At 45.2% G+C, this 17,296-nt stretch overlaps 1 protein-coding gene across 4 annotated transcripts in view; it reads left to right on the top strand.

The window, feature by feature from the left end:
* The first annotated feature begins 1,702 nt into the window (after nucleotides 1-1,702).
* LOC128405186 (afadin- and alpha-actinin-binding protein-like) overlaps nucleotides 1,703-17,296 on the top strand; it is a 29,075-nt gene continuing 13,481 nt past the window's right edge. Inside the window, exons 1-8 of one of the 4 annotated variants that reach the window (XM_053371528.1) lie at nucleotides 1,703-1,781; nucleotides 5,035-5,108; nucleotides 6,286-6,452; nucleotides 7,949-8,164; nucleotides 12,669-12,779; nucleotides 14,519-14,654; nucleotides 14,995-15,070; nucleotides 16,881-17,025. In XM_053371528.1, the coding sequence (XP_053227503.1) occupies nucleotides 5,060-5,108; nucleotides 6,286-6,452; nucleotides 7,949-8,164; nucleotides 12,669-12,779; nucleotides 14,519-14,654; nucleotides 14,995-15,070; nucleotides 16,881-17,025 (900 nt within the window). In that variant the 5' untranslated portion in view covers nucleotides 1,703-1,781; nucleotides 5,035-5,059. Of the gene's footprint in view, nucleotides 1,782-1,807; nucleotides 2,481-3,007; nucleotides 3,050-5,034; nucleotides 5,109-6,285; nucleotides 6,453-7,948; nucleotides 8,165-12,668; nucleotides 12,780-14,518; nucleotides 14,655-14,994; nucleotides 15,071-16,880; nucleotides 17,026-17,296 lie in introns of those variants that run through there. The other 3 variants (XM_053371527.1, XM_053371529.1, XM_053371530.1) reach the window with 3 other exon arrangements.

The following is a 17,296-nucleotide window of genomic DNA, read 5'->3' as shown; positions in this document are numbered from 1 at the left end:
GCCAGGTAACCAAGAAGACTGTGTTTCCAACACCTTCCTCATAGACCTTTTCCTGCCATCTAGCTCTTCTGCAGCCACACAATATGGAGGAGGCCCAGGATGGTCCACATACATCTCTATGCCACATCCATGCATACTCATGGCTTTCATAGTTCTAGTTACAGGCAGGTAGCCGTGTTGGTGTGCCATAGTCGAAACAAAATTTAAAAATTCCTTCCAGTAGGGTCTAGTGACTTCTGTTTCAGTGTATCTGAAGAAGTGTGCATGCACACGAAAGCTCATAACCAATAACAAACTTAAGGTAAAGGTAAAGGTACCCCTGCCCGTACGGGCCAGTCTTGCCAGACTCTAGGGTTGTGTGCTCATCTCACTCTATAGGCCGGGAGCCAGCGCTGTCCGCAGACACTTCCGGGTCACATGGCCAGCGTGACAAGCTGCATCTGGTGAGCCAGCGCAGCACATGGAACGCCGTTTACCTTCCCACTGGTAAGTGGTCCCTATTTATCTACTTGCACCCGGAGGTGCTTTCGAACTGCTAGGTTGGCAGGCGCTGGGACCGAACGACGGGAGCGCACCCCGCCGCGGGGATTCAAACCGCCGACCATGTGATCGGCAAGTCCTAGGCACTAAGGTTTTAACCACAATGCCACCCGCGTCCCTTAGTTGGTCTCTAATGTGCTACTGGAAGGAATTTTTTTACATGGCTTTCATACGCAGTGGTAACTGATGCACGCACAGATTTCTTGGCTTTGCCGGTGCAACACAGGGGAGTTTGCTGCTGCGGCCCCCCAAAAGTATTCCCCCCCCAAGACAATGACACCAAACTCTTGCAAAAGATAGCTGATGTGCATGTTCAAGAGCAAAGATTTCCAGAGAGAATGGAAAGCAGATATCTGAGCAGGACTCTGAACACTAGGAGGTGGTTTACAACTGGGCTGAGAAGCAGTCACATGGCCACCCATCACTGAAAACTGCTGTTTTCATAATCTTCTAATCAGCTGGGGGGGGTTTCACCATCTTAATAAAAGATTCTCGCATTGCAGGGGGTTGAACCAGATGACCCTCGTGGTCCCTTCCACAATTCTGTGGTTCTCGCAATGTTTCAGAAGGGAACCTGTGTCTCAGAAATTGTGGGTTGGCTCTGGGAATCAAATTAATCCCATAACTCCCGAACGAAACTAGGTGGAATATTTTTATTTATTTTTTTAAAATTAGAATCCCATTTATCCACAGTTGGATATAAGTATTTGGTGGAAAAAGTAGAGAGGGGGCATCTGCACACCTTACAGCATTTGAAGTGATACGATTTGGAGTTTTCTAAAAGCATTTTTGTAGACGATCACTTTGCAAAAGCACTTTGCAATGTAGATAGCAGGAGCCAAGAGTGCCAATTTGATAACATATCGGGAGGGGGGCAGGTAAGCCCCACCCCACATAATTGATCACAAGATGTGGCACATGCACATCATTTGGACCATCAATTTTCCAGCCCCCTCAGATATTTTGCAGGGGTGGAGAAGAGACCTTGGATCCTCCTATGGCATGAGCAGCTGATAAACCATTGCCATCTGTGCATGTCCTCTGTGACTAGCACATCATTAGTTTGTCTCTTCAAGGCCCACCTCCCCACCCCCAAAACCTGGAAAGTTTCCTAGTATGCTCACAGTCAACAGTAACACAGACTGCGCAGGCTCCGTTTGATGCATTGCGCTCAAAATGGCTGCTGTAGGGGCATGCTGCCACATCACAAAATGGCTGCCACGTCTAAAACAGCAGAAAAGGTGACGAGAGAGGGCCACAAAACATTAATGGAGGGGGAAAGTGCATATATTCACCACAAGCAGGGTGGATTTGATTTAAATCACTAGTCAGTAAGACTTGATTTAAATCACTTGTCAGTAAGACCTGATTTAAATCTTTTTTTTTTCTTTTTCTTTTTTACAGAAAGACTCATTCTCGCTGGTATAATCTTAATATTTACAACCAGATGAAGGTTTCATTTTTGGAATAATAAATTTTCAGAGCAGTTTTTAGTTATATCAAAAATTGCTGACTTGGTTATACAGTGGTACCTCGGGTTAAGTACTTAATTTGTTCCGGAGGCCCGTTCTTAACCAGAAACTGTTCTTAACCTGAAGCACCACTTTAGCCAGTGGGGCCTCCTGCTGCCACCACGCAATTTCTGTTCTCATCCTGAAGCAAAGTTCTTAACCTGAGGTACTATTTCTGGGTTAGCGCAGTCTGTAACCTGAAGTGTCTGTAACCCAAGGTACCACTGTATTGATAAAAAAGTGCCATGGGTGTCAGCACATAATGGCTGTGCATACTGTCACATGCACAACAGTGACTAGCCAATCTCTCTCCTCCTCTCTACTGTCCTGAGCTGCCAATATTCCGTGATAGCTGAGTGGAACCTCCATATTCAGCTGCAGTATATCCAGGGCCGGATTTAGGTCTGATGAGGCCCTAAGCTACTGAAGGTAATGGGGCCCTTTATATGTCCAGCTGTCCTTTGTCAACAACAAATTGGTTTTTGTGTGTGTGTGTGTGTTGAATATATGCTATATGGAAATTTATGGACCTAATAGGTATATAAAGCCATTTGCACATAACAAAACCAGTGATATTTTAAGGAGCAGGCTAGCAGGCGGGGCCCATTACCTACATTATAGGAGCCTACACAACACAAAACAGTGTTGCTGTATGTAGGTTTTATTTTATTTTATTTGTTTTTTATCTTATATTTTGGAAATGTACATCCAGGTGTTTTTTTCCCCTTTAATTTTTTTTGGGGCCCCCAAGAGAGTGGGGCCCTAAGCTATACTGTAGCTTGTTTAGCTTATACCTAAATCCGGCATTGAGTATACCTTACTCTGATGCTGCTGCGGGTAACCAGCCTCAACATACTGGAACTGCAAACTGCATGACGTCAGAGCGGGATTCCTCCGTTCCATCCAATGGCGAGTCGCGCTGAACAGGGGCGGGAACTTTAGGAAAAAAGCCGTTGCCTTAAGCTCCCGGCGAGTCTTGCAGCGTCTGCGCTGCGCTAGTAAGGAGTGAGTGAATTGCGGCTGCAGGGACGGCGGGTCGGGGAGTTTCGCTGGTGCCGGCAGGGCTGCTGAGGGTATATTGCACAACTCTGCAGAGGGTTAGGCTAGCGAGGTTGGCGGCTTCAACGCGGTCCTATTATTCCTTTATATAATATACCCCGCCTTTTCCCCTGCCAGGGACTCAAGGCGGCTTACAGATGAAAAAAATTAAGAGCAGCTAAAGGATTAGTGTGTTCGTGTGTGTGCATTTTATCAACAAGATAAGCGTATGGGGGATTTCAAGTTTTGTTTTGCTTTTTGAAAAGAATAGCTTTTTATTATACACTATGGATGCTGCGTGTGGTTGTGTGTTTGAAGGGCTAGAGGGGGGTGTGTGAAAAAGAGAGAGAAAATGGACGTCATACCCTGTTCCCTAACAGTATCAGCCACACCTTTTCCCATATGTTTATTATTATTATTGCTATTATTAATATTATTATTATTAGTGTCTCTGTATCCTTCTGTCTGGGTGGGTGCAGGAAGTGACAGAGATATTCTTAAAAGTAGGAGAACAGTGGCAATAATTCTGCACTGGGAAACAGGCGAAGCTTGAGTAAAAAAACCAACAAGCTTGCTGGCCTCTAATATAGGTGCCTGAAACCCCTTTAAACATGGAAATTTGAGTGCTGACTTCTTAAAGGATGAAGATTGTGCTTGCAGGTTCCCCTCTGAATACTAAAGTAAATAGCTTGAGGGAAGGTGGTTATGAAGGTTGCCAACTTCTGCCTGGTTTGCAGGGTGCCTGTGCCTTTTAAGCAGAAATTCCGCAGGGCAAGTTTTCTCCCCACATAGAGATGAGAAAAGCTTGTCAGGCAGCTGTCCTATAAGGGCTCTATTGTATGTTTGCCTTCTTTGTGTTTTTATTATTAATAAAAGGTAATGTGCAGGCATCTTAATTAATATTTGAATATTTTTTAAAAATGAGTACATTTTACAAAGTAGCAAATGCATAGCTAGGTCTATGTCCAGAAAAGTTTACAAATGTGGGGTGGGACATTTGGGAGGGATGCATTCGAGACTCTGGTAGTGTTTCTCAAACCTGGGTCACTGGCTGTTGCTGGAATACAATTCCCATCATCCCTAGCTAGCAGTACCAGTGGTCAGGAATGATGGGAGTTGTAGTCTGACAACAGCTGGGGATGAGGAATGCTGTGGGGGCCATGTTTACAGTGGCAAACCAGCTAGCATCCTTACAGAGTAGACAAGTAAAATATGGTTTGGCAGGCAATCTTATTAGTATGGCTTAAAATGCCGATAAACTCCAGGTCTTGTGTCCTAGGAAACAGGCAGCATTCCTGAAACGAGCCTTCACCAACATGCTACCACGCAGATGTTTTAGTCTGATTCCCATCAGTCCCAGTCAGCCAGTGGTGCTGGCAGGGGCATTTGAGAATTGCCTCATCCCAAACATCTGCAGGGCACCAGCTTGGCAAAGGCTGCCTTAAATTGACAGAAGCATGGGGCAAAGGGCAAGATTTGCAGAAGCCACCTGTGTGACAGAGCTATTCTGAGGCAATCTGATGGAAAAGCATTGCAAAATAATGTGTGGGGGAAATTACACACTTTTCTGAATCCCAAAAAACACGCTTCAGGACAAGTGTACGGCCTCCAAGGTTGTGCTTTTTCTTTTTACCTAAATTCAAAAGCTCTCCAGAAATTCAGTGCATAAGCAACGTGAGGCCCTGTTACCTAGAGGGACATTCAGTTTTCTCAGTCACCCACCTGGCAAGTAAATTCAATACAGGATCAAAGTTAATAAAATGAATCTGTATCTGCTAGTAACTGGTAGTGATTATTAAAATAGAATTAATGTGTGAGTTCTTGCAAGAGAGCCAGAAGCATGTTGACTAGCTGGGTGTAGAAGAGCTCAGATTCCTGTGTCACTGCTGCATTGTGGACCTTGCAGGCGTGTCAAAATAATAATAATAACTCTGTTTCTTTCTAGATTTCTAGTGAACCCCTGGTAGAAAATGGAAGCCTCAACTGCCCCAGATACTCCAGGGGAACAACTATTCACAGGTAACTGTGCGGTTACCATTTGGTAAGGCATCTTAGCTAGAGATGTTTGCCAGAGTTTCTAACTTTTCCAGCATTTCTCATTTGATTAATTTCTTACATTTCTATCCCATCCTTCCTCCAAGGGGCTTAAGGAAGCAGTGTACATTATTATATCCACAGAGACACATTTTTATCCTCACAACAACCCTGTCAGGTAGGTTAGGCTCAGCGAGAGAGTGACAATCTCAAGGTCTGCTTGAGATAGTGAGGCACCAAATGGCCTGTGCTATAGCTGGCGGGAGAGCTACTCTGCTTTTCTAGGACTGTTTCCTCCTGGACTGATTCCTCCTTGTGGAGCAGGGCTCCTGACTACTGGACCTCTGGGGCTATATCTCTGCAGCCTTGTACCCTACAGTCAGTTCCCACAAAAAAGCTGCACTTGTTTTCTCTATATGGCTGTGTATTCAAGTATACAACTGGTGCCACGGAAATGGGTGTCTTTAAGTGGCTGGTTCACATTCAAGTTTGTCATTATACCAGTATGTTACTGAGTACACAGATATATGGGTAAAGAAGCTTTGTGTGTGTGCAGACCATTGTTCAAAACTCCCACTATTCTAGATGCATTTTGCGACAGGGAATTTCATTAGTGCGAGCAGCTTCTGAGCTCGGGGCGCAATACTGCGCCTAAGATTTCAGATTAAAACTGCAGAGTGGAAGGAAAGGAGGATGTTTTTCTGCCTCCCCACTTCCAGCTACTCTCTGAAGACTGGAGAAGAGACCCTCTTAATAATATATAGGGGGTGCGCAGGGGAAGGACTAGACCATGTGGAAAATGAAAATAATATTTTAGCTGCAGTTCATTCATTTTCAGCTTTGTATTCTTGTTATAAAAAAAGTGCGCCTAGACATTCCATTGCTGCGCCCATAACCTCGGCTTAAGGTGCCATTTAGCTCCTGGCTTCCATATCTCAGTTTCTAACACGGGTGCAGATGCATGCATGGAAACGCCAGCTTAGCATTCACTCCCACACTTAAGCTGCAAGAGACCTTCCTCTGTCCTTTGGATTCGGAGAGGTCCATCACGCTAGTGTGCAACCCACCTACAGCTCAGGAATCCTTTGGTCCCTCTTCCACCATCTGCCTATGTCTTCCTGCTGGATCTTCCTGTGTTATTACTTTGTCCTCTTCCTCACAGACACACAGTTCTTCAGCTATGCTTCTGAGATGGGCCTCTTTTCAGCTGATGGGTGCAACCCAGCCTGTTACCCTGACTCTGGGGAGTTTCTGGGAGGCCTTGGTGGCCTGGGCGATGTCGTCTGTTGGAGTGACAATGTCGATCATTGTATCTCCTACCTTAACAAGGTGAGCAATGGACTGAGCCTTTTACAGGGAAGGAATCTACTTTTCCAGCTGTCTGCTGCTATCTAGTTTGGTTATGTCAAGCTGCAGGTGTAACAACTGAGAGGTTTCCCTCGCTCCTGTGCAAATTGCAGGGTAGTTGGGGGTCTTTGTTTTTTGTTTGCATTTTATGTATTTTTATTTTGTACTTTTCAAGCTTATACATTTCATAAATTTTATACATTTCACTATTTTTACAATCCTTTTGACATTTCAAAACTTGACTTCCTTCTCCCTCTTTCTGCGGTTCCTCAGATTTGTTTTTAATATCTTCTGCATATCCAAATTAACTTAATTTGCTCATTTATTCATCTTCTTTAAATATATACTCTTATGAAAGTTCAGGTTATTACAACAATCCTGCCAATGTTTTTATCTGTTTATAATTAATGTAATAAATCACTACCATTTTTTTAAAAAAAATATGTTATCTTGATTTCTTTTTCTTCCAGTAAGTTTTGCCATTTCTGCATATTCCATCAGTTTTTGTATCCATTATTCCTTTGCTGGGACTTCTGCTTCTTTCTATTTTGGAGCAAGTAACATTCTTGCCGCTGTAATAGCGTACATGAATCAGTTTCTATACATTTCAGGTAGTTCTGTCTCTATAATTCCCAAAAGAAAAACTTCTGGGTTGTTGTTTTTTACAAAGGTTATTTTGAACATCCTTTTCAATTCCCTGTATATCATTTCCCAGTAAGCTTTAACCTTAGTACAAGACCACCACATATGATAAAAAGAACTTTTTTTCTTTTTACATTTCCAACACTTTTATGATTTAGATTTATACATTTCAAATTGCCGGGTAGTTTTGAGGATGCGTCAAAATTTCTATTGAAGCTGAGCTGTATGATAAATTTGGGGATATCTGGCTCCTGCAAAGGGATCACAGAAGGGTAGACTTCTGGTGTGCTGGTAGATAAAGGTAAAGGGACCCCTGACCGTTAGGTCCAGTTGTGGCCGACTCTGGGGTTGCAGCGCTCATCTCCCTTTATTGGCCGAGGGAGCCAGCGTACAGCTTCCGGGTCATGTGGCCAGCATGACGAAGCCGCTTCTGGCGAACCAGAGCAGCACATGGAAACGCCTTTTACCTTCCCGCCAGAGCGCTACCTATTTATCTACTTGCACTTTGACGTGCTTTCGAACTGCTAGGTTGGCAGGAGCAGGGATTGAGCAATGAGAGCTCACCCCGTCACGGGGATTCGAACCGCTGACCTTCTGATCGGCAAGTCATAGGCTCTGTGGTTTAACCCACAGCGCCACCCATGTCCCGGTGTGCTGATAGGCACCTGTATAAGGACTGGTTAAGAAGATGGTGAAAGCAAGTTAACCAATGAGCCAGGAGAGAAACTGAGTACCTAATGGTAAGGTGGACAGAACCTGGAGAAAAGCAGTTGCAGTTAAACAGTCATTGGACTCCTTTAGTGACTCTTCTCTCCTTACCAACCTTCCCTACCTAGGAACTGGTGATGCTGGGGCTCCCTGCGCTATATAAGGATGATGGTTCTGGAGATGGTGCTGAGCACGGCTTTGACCTCCTGGCATTAGTTAACAGTACTTGCAGACTGCTGAATCTCTACCAAGGTGTCTCTGCCAAGCTGGGTGACCTGGAGGCAGAGGAAAGGCGACGGGCTGGAGAACTGGACTACCTGAGGTCACGACATGGTAAACTCAAGGTCAGAGCGCCTGGCTTTTCATCCCATAAGTGCATCTCAGCTTGTTCATGTCCAGTCTCTGCATTTGGGTGTCTTGGGGTAGAACAGGGCTCAGCAACCTTTTTCAGCCATGGGCCGGTCCACCGTCCCTCGGACGATGTGGGGGGCCGGACTATATTTTTTGGGGGGGAAATGAACAAATTTTTATGCCCCACAAATAACCCAGAGATGCATTTTAAATAAAAGCACACATTCTACTCATGTAAAAACACCAGGCAGGCCCCACAAATAACCCAGAGATGCATTTTAAATGAAAGGACACATTCTACTCATGTCAAAACACGCTGATTCCCGGACCGTCTGCGGGTCGGATTGAGAAGGCGATTGGGCCGCATCCGGCCCCCAGGCCTTAGTTTGCCTACCCTGGGGTAGAATCCAAATGACACTTCCCTCTGGCTTGGGACGCAAACCAGCAGAAACCTCTCCTACACAAGTTCTGCTGAAATTAACCGTAGAACTTTCTGGTGCTTCCCAGTCTGCTGCCTGTCTAAGAGTACTCAAAATGAAACCCACCGCTCAGTCCTGCCAGTTCCTCTTTCAGTCCTATACCCCTTAGATCTCAGGATGGCTACCAAAAATATCATATACGTTATAAATGTGTGTGAGTCAGTGTGTGCCCATCACCAGAAGCTTCTACTTTCTTTTGAGTGAGAGACTCTTCTTTCTAGCCTTCATGTTCCATTGCCTGATTTCCCTCCCTGCTTGGAGTCCATCCCTAGCACATTACAGTGGTACCTCAGGTTAAGAACTTAATTTGTTCTGGAGGTCCGTTCTTAACCTGAAACTGTTCTTAACCTGAAGCACCACTTTAGCTAATGGGGCCTCCCCCTACCGCCGTGCTGCCGCCGCACAATTTCTGTTCTCATCCTGAAGCAAAGTTCTTAACTCGAGGTACTATTTCTGGGTTAGCGGAGTCTGTAACCTGAAGCGTATGTAACCTGAAGCGCATGTAACCCGAGGTACCACTGTAGTTCTTTATATGGAGTTTGCGGTGCAATTTGTCAGAGGGATCCTGAATTAGTGTGGAGGGGAGTAAGTTATGTATTAGGTGTGTGTCTTTAAGAGCCCTGAGAGGAATTCAATATTCGTAGAATCGTAAGAGTTGGAAGGACCCCAGGGTCATCTAGTCCAACCCCTGCAATGCAGAAATCTCAACTAAAGCATCCAAGACAGAAGGAGTGATCTCCCCTCTCCTCCCCTCCCCCAATGCTTTTCTGGGGGTTCTTCTAAGCCAGTTTGGGATATGGGAGAGAAGCCCCATTGCATTAGGGGGAATTGCTGGCTCCTGCCAACTCATTTGTTTAGTTGAATCGAGATGTGTTGTACACATCTTGTATAAGATGGTATATAACAACAACAAAACAACAACAATTAATTAATTAATAATAGTGATTTATCAGTCATTTTTCAGGGCCGGCAATGCATTAAGGGGAAAGCTGGCTTATTTAGATAGGTAGTGACATTGCATCCAAGTAAATTGATGTTTGAGTAAAGTATAAAGGACATTGTTTGATTATGAAATTGAAACTGAATATGAATAAAATTTATTATGGTCCCAGATGAGATTCACATACTGTACTAAGCGAACATAAAACACAATAGAATTAAGTTTGAATTTAGCAACCAAATATGACAATAAACAATACGAATATGACAGCCATTGGAAATGTGGTTTAGGTCTTAGTCTCTAAAATATTATCCAGAGTTTGCACCTGAGGCCTTAGTCTTTGTAATAGCACAGCTTGTTCCCTGAGTTTTATGGCAGCTGTGCAAAATTTGGCCATCCTTAGCATGATCTCTGGGTCCTTATCCTCTATCATTGTTTGATTATGAAACTTCATTTATATCAATTGATTCGCAGTGCGGGATAATATTGCCCTGCCTTCAGAATGTTCAAAGTGTTACCTAATATAATTAGTGCCTTTTAACTTCTGGGTTTTCTGTGGACTAATCATGAGCTCATAGGAAATTTTGTGAGCGCAGCAAAAAAATAATAATCACAATTGATAAGAGGAAAAAAACTTCCACTGAATAATGAATAGTTCAAAATATTTTTCTGTGTAATGGCAACTAAGAAATGGGTGAGGCAGAAGAAGCTGTTTCAAAGTGTCCCAGTTCAAGGACAGTTTCTGTACAGTATGAAACTCTTAAATGGTTTACTGGAACCGCAACTATCTGGATTGGGCAGTGTAATAACATGCTGTCTCTGTTATAAATTAAACACTGTTTACTCTAAGCAGCAGCAAAAAGATCATACAGGGTTAACTGTTGTATGATCGTCTATTCTCCTTGATCTTTAGGGGTTCTCAAGGAGAGGGTGCCAGGACGAGGAGAGGCCTAGCATGCTGCAGTGATATAAAGTGCCACCTCTATTGGTCTGTCACCCCCCCCCCCAACTGTATTACCTGGGTTATGAAGGCGCCCTAAAGACGTTAAAGCAAAGATTATGGGATAATGCACACAGTGACTTGCGATCTTGATCACACGCAGTCTGTAGTCTGCTTGCAGTAGGAGTACAATATGGGCATGTCTTTAAGTTAACATCTTACATTAAAAACCTGACAGTACCAAACTATCGAAGGCTTTTCACCAAAGCCAGACTAAACCTCTTTCCTTCTGCAGTGTTGGATGGTAGGTTGAGAGGAGTTCCCTACCAGGACAGACTTTGCTCGTGTGCTTAAGACATCAATTCCATAAAACATATTTTGTTGCACTGTGCAAAATATGAGCAAGCCAGGGCTGAACTGATACTACACTTGCTGGTTCCTTTCCCGGGAAAATCAGAGGCTCACTATGTCAGGTTCCTATTGGAAGACCGGACAAATGCTAGAACATTAGCAGTGGCAAAGTTTTTATCGGTGGTTGCAAGAACCAATGATCCCTATATTCTGAACAAAATGCTTGTTTAACCTGGCGGTAGGCTGTATGAATTGTGTATTGCTTTGTAACGATTTGTTGGGTCTCTGGACCATAATAAAGATTGATGATGATGATATAAAGTAGTGGACTTACTTGTGAGCACGCTGCTGGTGGAGGGGGCCACAGCCAGTTGCTCAAGTTCTGTTTACTTGTATTTGCTTGTGTATTAAATTTATATCCTGCCCTTCCTCCAAAGGAGCCCATGACGTAGATAAGCTTGTGGGTAGCTCCACCAGCCCCAAATGCCAAATTTGGACACCTACCTGCAATAAGAGTGTTACTAAGAAAAAACTGCTCCTTTCCCCTTATGGGGTATCCAAGAGCTCATATAGAGTCCTTAAGTGGGTCCCCTATCGACAGGAGAAAATAACAGAGGCCAACCAGAGTATATTGAGAAGCAAAGTGGCTAGTAAGCCTGGTCTTTATTAAACTGTTGCAGCAGGGTCTCCACTCACCACACGCGGGAGGAAGGAGAACCCTGAACAATGGTGTGCAAGCCCTTATACAGATTTTTGAAATTGCCCACCCTGTAGCCCAAGAACACCCCCCCAAAACATACATACATACATCACAGAAGGAGGTGGATCCTGTCTGCCAGGATACCTGATAATGGTTACTGATTGCATTACCTGGGCAGCCTGGCCATTCTTTTGCGATGGTTAATACTTTAGTTCCTGAATCCAGGTCACAGGCTCACCCTATTCACACACAAATATACCCTTAAGGCAGGTAAGCAAAAGACAATGGGGAGACTTTCCTATTTTCTTCCTCCTTGCAGAGAAATATTTGAGGTCAATTTGGGAGAGTCAAAATGGATTGAGGATTGCTCTCCTGTACTATTTCAGACACGTGGTTTATATACTTACGTATGGGTTTGCCTTGTACATTTAATTTATATTTGAGACCTTAGAATTCTTATAACAAGAGGAAGGGCCCAGCTTGCCCTATCAGGTAGCAGGCTCAGTAAGGAAACAATATTCAACCGAAAGCAGCTGTGAGCCTCTAAAATCTGTTAACTTACCTGGCTTGTTCCTGTCTTAACTGCTCATGCCACACACCTGGGCTCTGAAGCAACACTTAGGCAAAGCATGAGTTGGCCTTCAGCAGTGTGGGAGCAGGAAGAAGAGGAGAGCAGCTGCAACCTTCTCTCTAGTAATAATAATAATAATAATAATAATAATAATAATAATAATTTATTTATACCCCGCCCATCTGGCTGGGCTTCCCCAGCCACTCTGGGCTGCTTCCCACAAAATATTAAAATACCGTAATACATCAAACAACTGTAATACAACAAACAATCCGCTCATTTGCAGCAAACCATGGTTTGGCTTAGCATTATGTGTGAACTGGGCCTATATAGGTATTTGCTTGCTTCCCTACAGACTTATTAACCCATGCGTCATCCACCTGCCCTGTTCAGCAATATATTTAGTGGGGTGCTTTATCTTTTGGGGGTGGGAGGTGCAGGGAGAAAGACGCGGTCTTTCTTGCCTTAATTGTTTACACCTTCTGCTTATTCCCACCCTGCCCCCCAAAACTTCAGGACCAGGTGGAAGCTTGTGAACAGGAAATTGCAGCTGTGCAGAGCAAGGAGCAGCAACTTCAAAGCAAGAACAAGCAACTGAATAGCATGCTGAAAGGAGAAAAGGATGAAGTAAGTGGAATGAAGGGGGAAACAACTGAATGAACCTTAGCTTTCTAATGCTGGGGATGGAAAATCCAATTGGCAACACTTCTCATTAATTGGCAGCAGGAAATGAGACTTATGGTGGGAACAGAGGAGGCTAGCTTAAAAGAGCATCACAATAATGCAATTTGGACATAATAAACTCCAGTGGAGGCTCCTTTGTTGGTCAAAATTGGGTGTAGCCTTTCCAAGGTTCTCCAAGCCATAAATGGCTCAGGACCCCAATACCTTAAGGACCGCCTCTTTCCATGTCAACCTACCTGGACCCTGAGATCATCTTATGAGGCCTTCCTTCGTGTGCCTCCTCCTCAAGAGGTCCAGAAGGTGGCAACACGAGAAAAGGGCCTTCTCTGCAGTGGCTCCCTGTCTCTGAAATGCTCTCCCCAGGGACGTTCGCCTGGCACCTTCATTATATACCTTTAGGCGCCAGACAAAAATGTTCCTTTTTAACCAGGCCTTTGGTTGATCTGATTTACATCCTGTGCCCTTTTAAAATGTGGTTGCGGGGGGGGGGGGCTATTGGGGAGTTGTTTTTATTTTTATCACATATTTTGTGGTTCTATATATTGATTTTATTCTGTGAACCGCCCTGAGACCCCTGGGTATAGGGCGGTATATAAATTCAATTAATAATAATAATAATAGTCCAGTCTTTCTCCTGTCACCAACAGTCTTCAGTGATACATTCCCAATGTCTGAGAGATTTCCTAGATGGCTCTGCCCATCTCCTCTGCTTTGCCAATGAAAATAATCGGTACCATTCGGTCACATCCATTAATTTCTACAGGAGGGGGTTCAACGTAATGCTAAGCAGATTACACCATCAGTTGCACACATTTCTGCTTGCCTGGTGGAACACTCTGCTCTCTCCTCCTGCTACACATGGTTTGGCTCTCTGAACTCTACAAACCAATTTTGGTGGGGAGAAGGAAGCCCTGGTTGGGTCTACTTAGTTGAATACTCTAGTCTGAGTAAAACGTAGTTGAATACCACTCTTAAGATTTTTTGAACCCTATTTATATTTCATGGCCACCTCTTCTTTCCACCCAATGGGTTTGTGGCTGATGATGTTAAAGCACACATTTAAAAAACAGTGCCAGCGCTATCTCGCTAAGCAGGCTGCTGCTGTGGCCAGTTAAGCAACTCCTTTACAGGCATGTATGTGAGAGCGAGGGTGGTGCTGTGGGTTAAACCACAGAGACTAGGACTTGCCGATCAGAAGGTCAGTGGTTCGAATCCCTGCGACGGGGTGAGCTCCCATTGCTCGGTCCCTGCTCCTGCCAACCTAGCAGTTTGAAAGCACGTCAAAGTGCAAGTAGATAATTAGGTACCGCTCTGGCAGGAAGGTAAACAGCGTTTTCATGCGCTGCTCTGGTTCGCCAGAAGCGGCTTAGTCATGCTGGCCACATGACCCGGAAGCTGTACGCCGGCTCCCTCGGCCAATAAAGCGAGATGAGCGCCGCAACCCCAGAGTCGGCCATGACTGGACCTAATGGTCAGGGGTCCCTTTAGCTTTAGCTATGTGAGAGCGAATAGAATAAATGGCAATACAAGTTGACCAGCTGTGATATATTGGAGGGGAAAGTCTGGATAGACTTTGGGATTGCTTCCTGCGTACACTTAAGAACACAGAACTTTTAATGTGGTCAGACGAAGGGAGTTGTGGTGGGTCGCTAGCTGATAGCAGTCCGCATTTGTCTGAAAAGATCGCCAAGCTCCTGAATGCGCTGGCCAACCAGAAGAGCCAGCACAGCCACGAAATGAAAAGAAAGGAGCAAGAGCTACTCCGACTCAGGGAGAAGATGAGCCAGCTGGTGACTGACAAGAAAGACAAGAGAGGAAGTAAGTGGGCAAGGGAGCAAGGTGGAGGAGTGTGGAAGTTCAAGGCAAGAGAACATCTGGGTGTGTTGAAAAATTCCTTTTGCAACTCGAATAATGGAAAGTGGAGAAGTTAGCATATAGAAACATAGAATCGTAGCGCTAGAAAGGACCCCAAGGGTCATCTAGACCCACCCCCTGCAGTGCAGGACTCCGTATGCTGCTTGCTCTAGCACAATTTGGATTCGGCTCCAAGAACCTGGCTGTGGGGTCTGGGGAAGGGGAGTTCTGTCCTGGGGCTGGGGGCAAGGAAAGAGATGGTGTAATATTGATCTCCTACTCAGGCTAGTCTTGCTGTCTCTAGCAATTGAAGTCCTCAACACCTTGCCCCGGGTTGATGGTAGGAGAGCAACGTGGAAAACCGGGAAAACGCTTGGCAGGTGAGTCACAGGGACCTGTTTGTTAAGGACCCAGGGGCTTTAAGAAGTGTGTGAAAGAACTAGCTGCACACAGAAATGGATTGACTAATCTAGTGCACCCATCTTCCACTGGTGTGTTGGGACTTGCTAGTGGGTCACAGCCTTATGCAAGGTGGGTAATAATATTTATATGCCACTCATCTGACTGGGTTGCCCCAGCCACTGTGGGCAGCACCCAACAAAATATTAAAAACACAATAAAACATTGACCTTTAAAAACTTCCATGAACTGGAAGGGCTGCCTTCAGATGTCTTCTAAAAGTCAAATAGTTTTTTTTTATCTCCTTGACATCCGACGGGAGGGCATTCCACAGGGTGGGCGCCATTACCGAGAAGGCCCTGTGCCTGGTTCCCTGTAACTTCACTTCTCACAGTGAGGGAACCACCCTCAGAAGGCCCTCAGAGGTGGACCTCAGTGTCCAGGCTGGATGACGTTTCAACAGAAGCACTACCACTGTGCAAACGTATGGTAGAATATTAAGAAATGGGTCCCCGAATACATGTTTGGGTTAAAAGTGGGTAATGGGTCTGGAAAGGTTAAAGGAAGCTGATCTACCTGATAGGATCATAGGAACATAGCTATTTATTTAGTTATCTACCAAGTCAGCCTTTGGTCCAGCTAGCTCAGTTCTGTCTGCATGGACTGCTGGTGACTCTATAGGGTTTCAGACAGGAGATTTTCCCTATCCCATTGCTACCTAGAGCTTCTGAGTATGGAACCCTAGGCCCTTCTACATCAGGGATGGGGAACCTATGGCCCTCTAGCTATTGCTCCCATCAAACTCCCATCAACCTCAGCTACCGGGACTCATGGTCAGTAATGATGGGAGCTTCAGTTCAGCATCATCTGGAGGTCATGCAGGCTAAGTATGCGTGCTCCACATAGCATTTTTTGTGTGGGTCGTGGAGGAAGAAACTTTCCTTCCTCACCCACCCACCCACCCACCCTCCCAGCCTGCATGGAATTCCTGGCTGCCAAGTGAATTCTTAAATCCAAGGATGGGTTATCAAGAGGTAGTAGATGTCAAGAAGTCCTACACAAGACTAGGGGTCTGGCAAAGACACATGCCCGACTGGCATGTTCTCTCACTCCTGGTCGTTCGTTTGGGAGATTCAAAATCTTTCTCCAGCCTGAAAATCACAGCGACTGATATCTTAGAGGCATCGGCACACTTCAGGATCAGCAGAGTACAGTGGTACCTCAGGTTAAGTACTTAATTCGTTCCAGAGGTCCGTTCTTAACCTGAAACTCTTCTTAACCTGAAGCACCACTTTAGCTAATGCGGCTGCTGCCACGCCACCAGAACACAATTTCTGTTCTCATCCTGAAGCAAAGTTCTTAACCCGAGGTACTATTTCTGTAACCTGAAGCATCTGTAACCTGAGGTACCACTGTATAGGCAGTCAGCATACAGACTCAGTAGCGCAGCATTTGGCTAAACTACGTTTATTTACATATACACACTCAGAGCATCGTAACTCAACTCCTTCCTCTTCAGCATCAGATAGCAAAGAGAGAGAACAAAGGACAAACGTCCTACATCACGGAAACACAGTAATACAAACATCCTGTCTCCGTGACTTCCCACAATGTGGAATGAAAACATACACCACCATGTGATAAAAAACAATCCCATGACTGCAGCACGGGAAAAGAATCCTAACGGTGGATAGCTGTTGAAGATCACAGGGGGTGGTAGTCCTGGGCCTGGTTTAGGCTTTGGAAGGCACTATCCATCTTCCTTTATTTCTTCATTCTCCTTTCTGGCAGGAAGGAGGAAGAGCTCTACCGCACCCAGCTAGCCAAGCAGGAACGGCGGGAGCAGGGCCTGGCTTTGGAGAATGCCCAGCTGAAGCAGCTGCTGGGCCAAGTGGGCCAAGATGTGGAGCAGCTGTTGGGGACTGACACCGCCCGGGTAAGAGTTTTGTGGGGCTCCTGGCTGGCGGCAACTGCCGCTGCCACTTAATAATAATAATTTTATTATTTGTACCCCGCCTATCTGTTTGGAGGGACGCGGGTGGCACTGTGGGTTAAACCACAGAGCCTTGGGCTTGTTGATCAGAAGGTCGGCAGTTCGAATCCCCGCAACGGGGTGAGGTCCTGTTGCTCAGTCCCTGCTCCTGCCAACCTAGCAGTTCGAAAGCACGTCAAAGTGCAAAGTAGATAAATAGGTACCGCTCCAGCGG

The sequence above is a fragment of the Podarcis raffonei genome, chromosome 17, assembly GCF_027172205.1.
Source record: "Podarcis raffonei isolate rPodRaf1 chromosome 17, rPodRaf1.pri, whole genome shotgun sequence".
Taxonomy (NCBI): domain Eukaryota; kingdom Metazoa; phylum Chordata; class Lepidosauria; order Squamata; family Lacertidae; genus Podarcis; species Podarcis raffonei.
The sequence above is the reverse complement of the archived record's forward strand: the minus strand, read 5'-3'. Positions and strand labels throughout refer to the sequence as shown.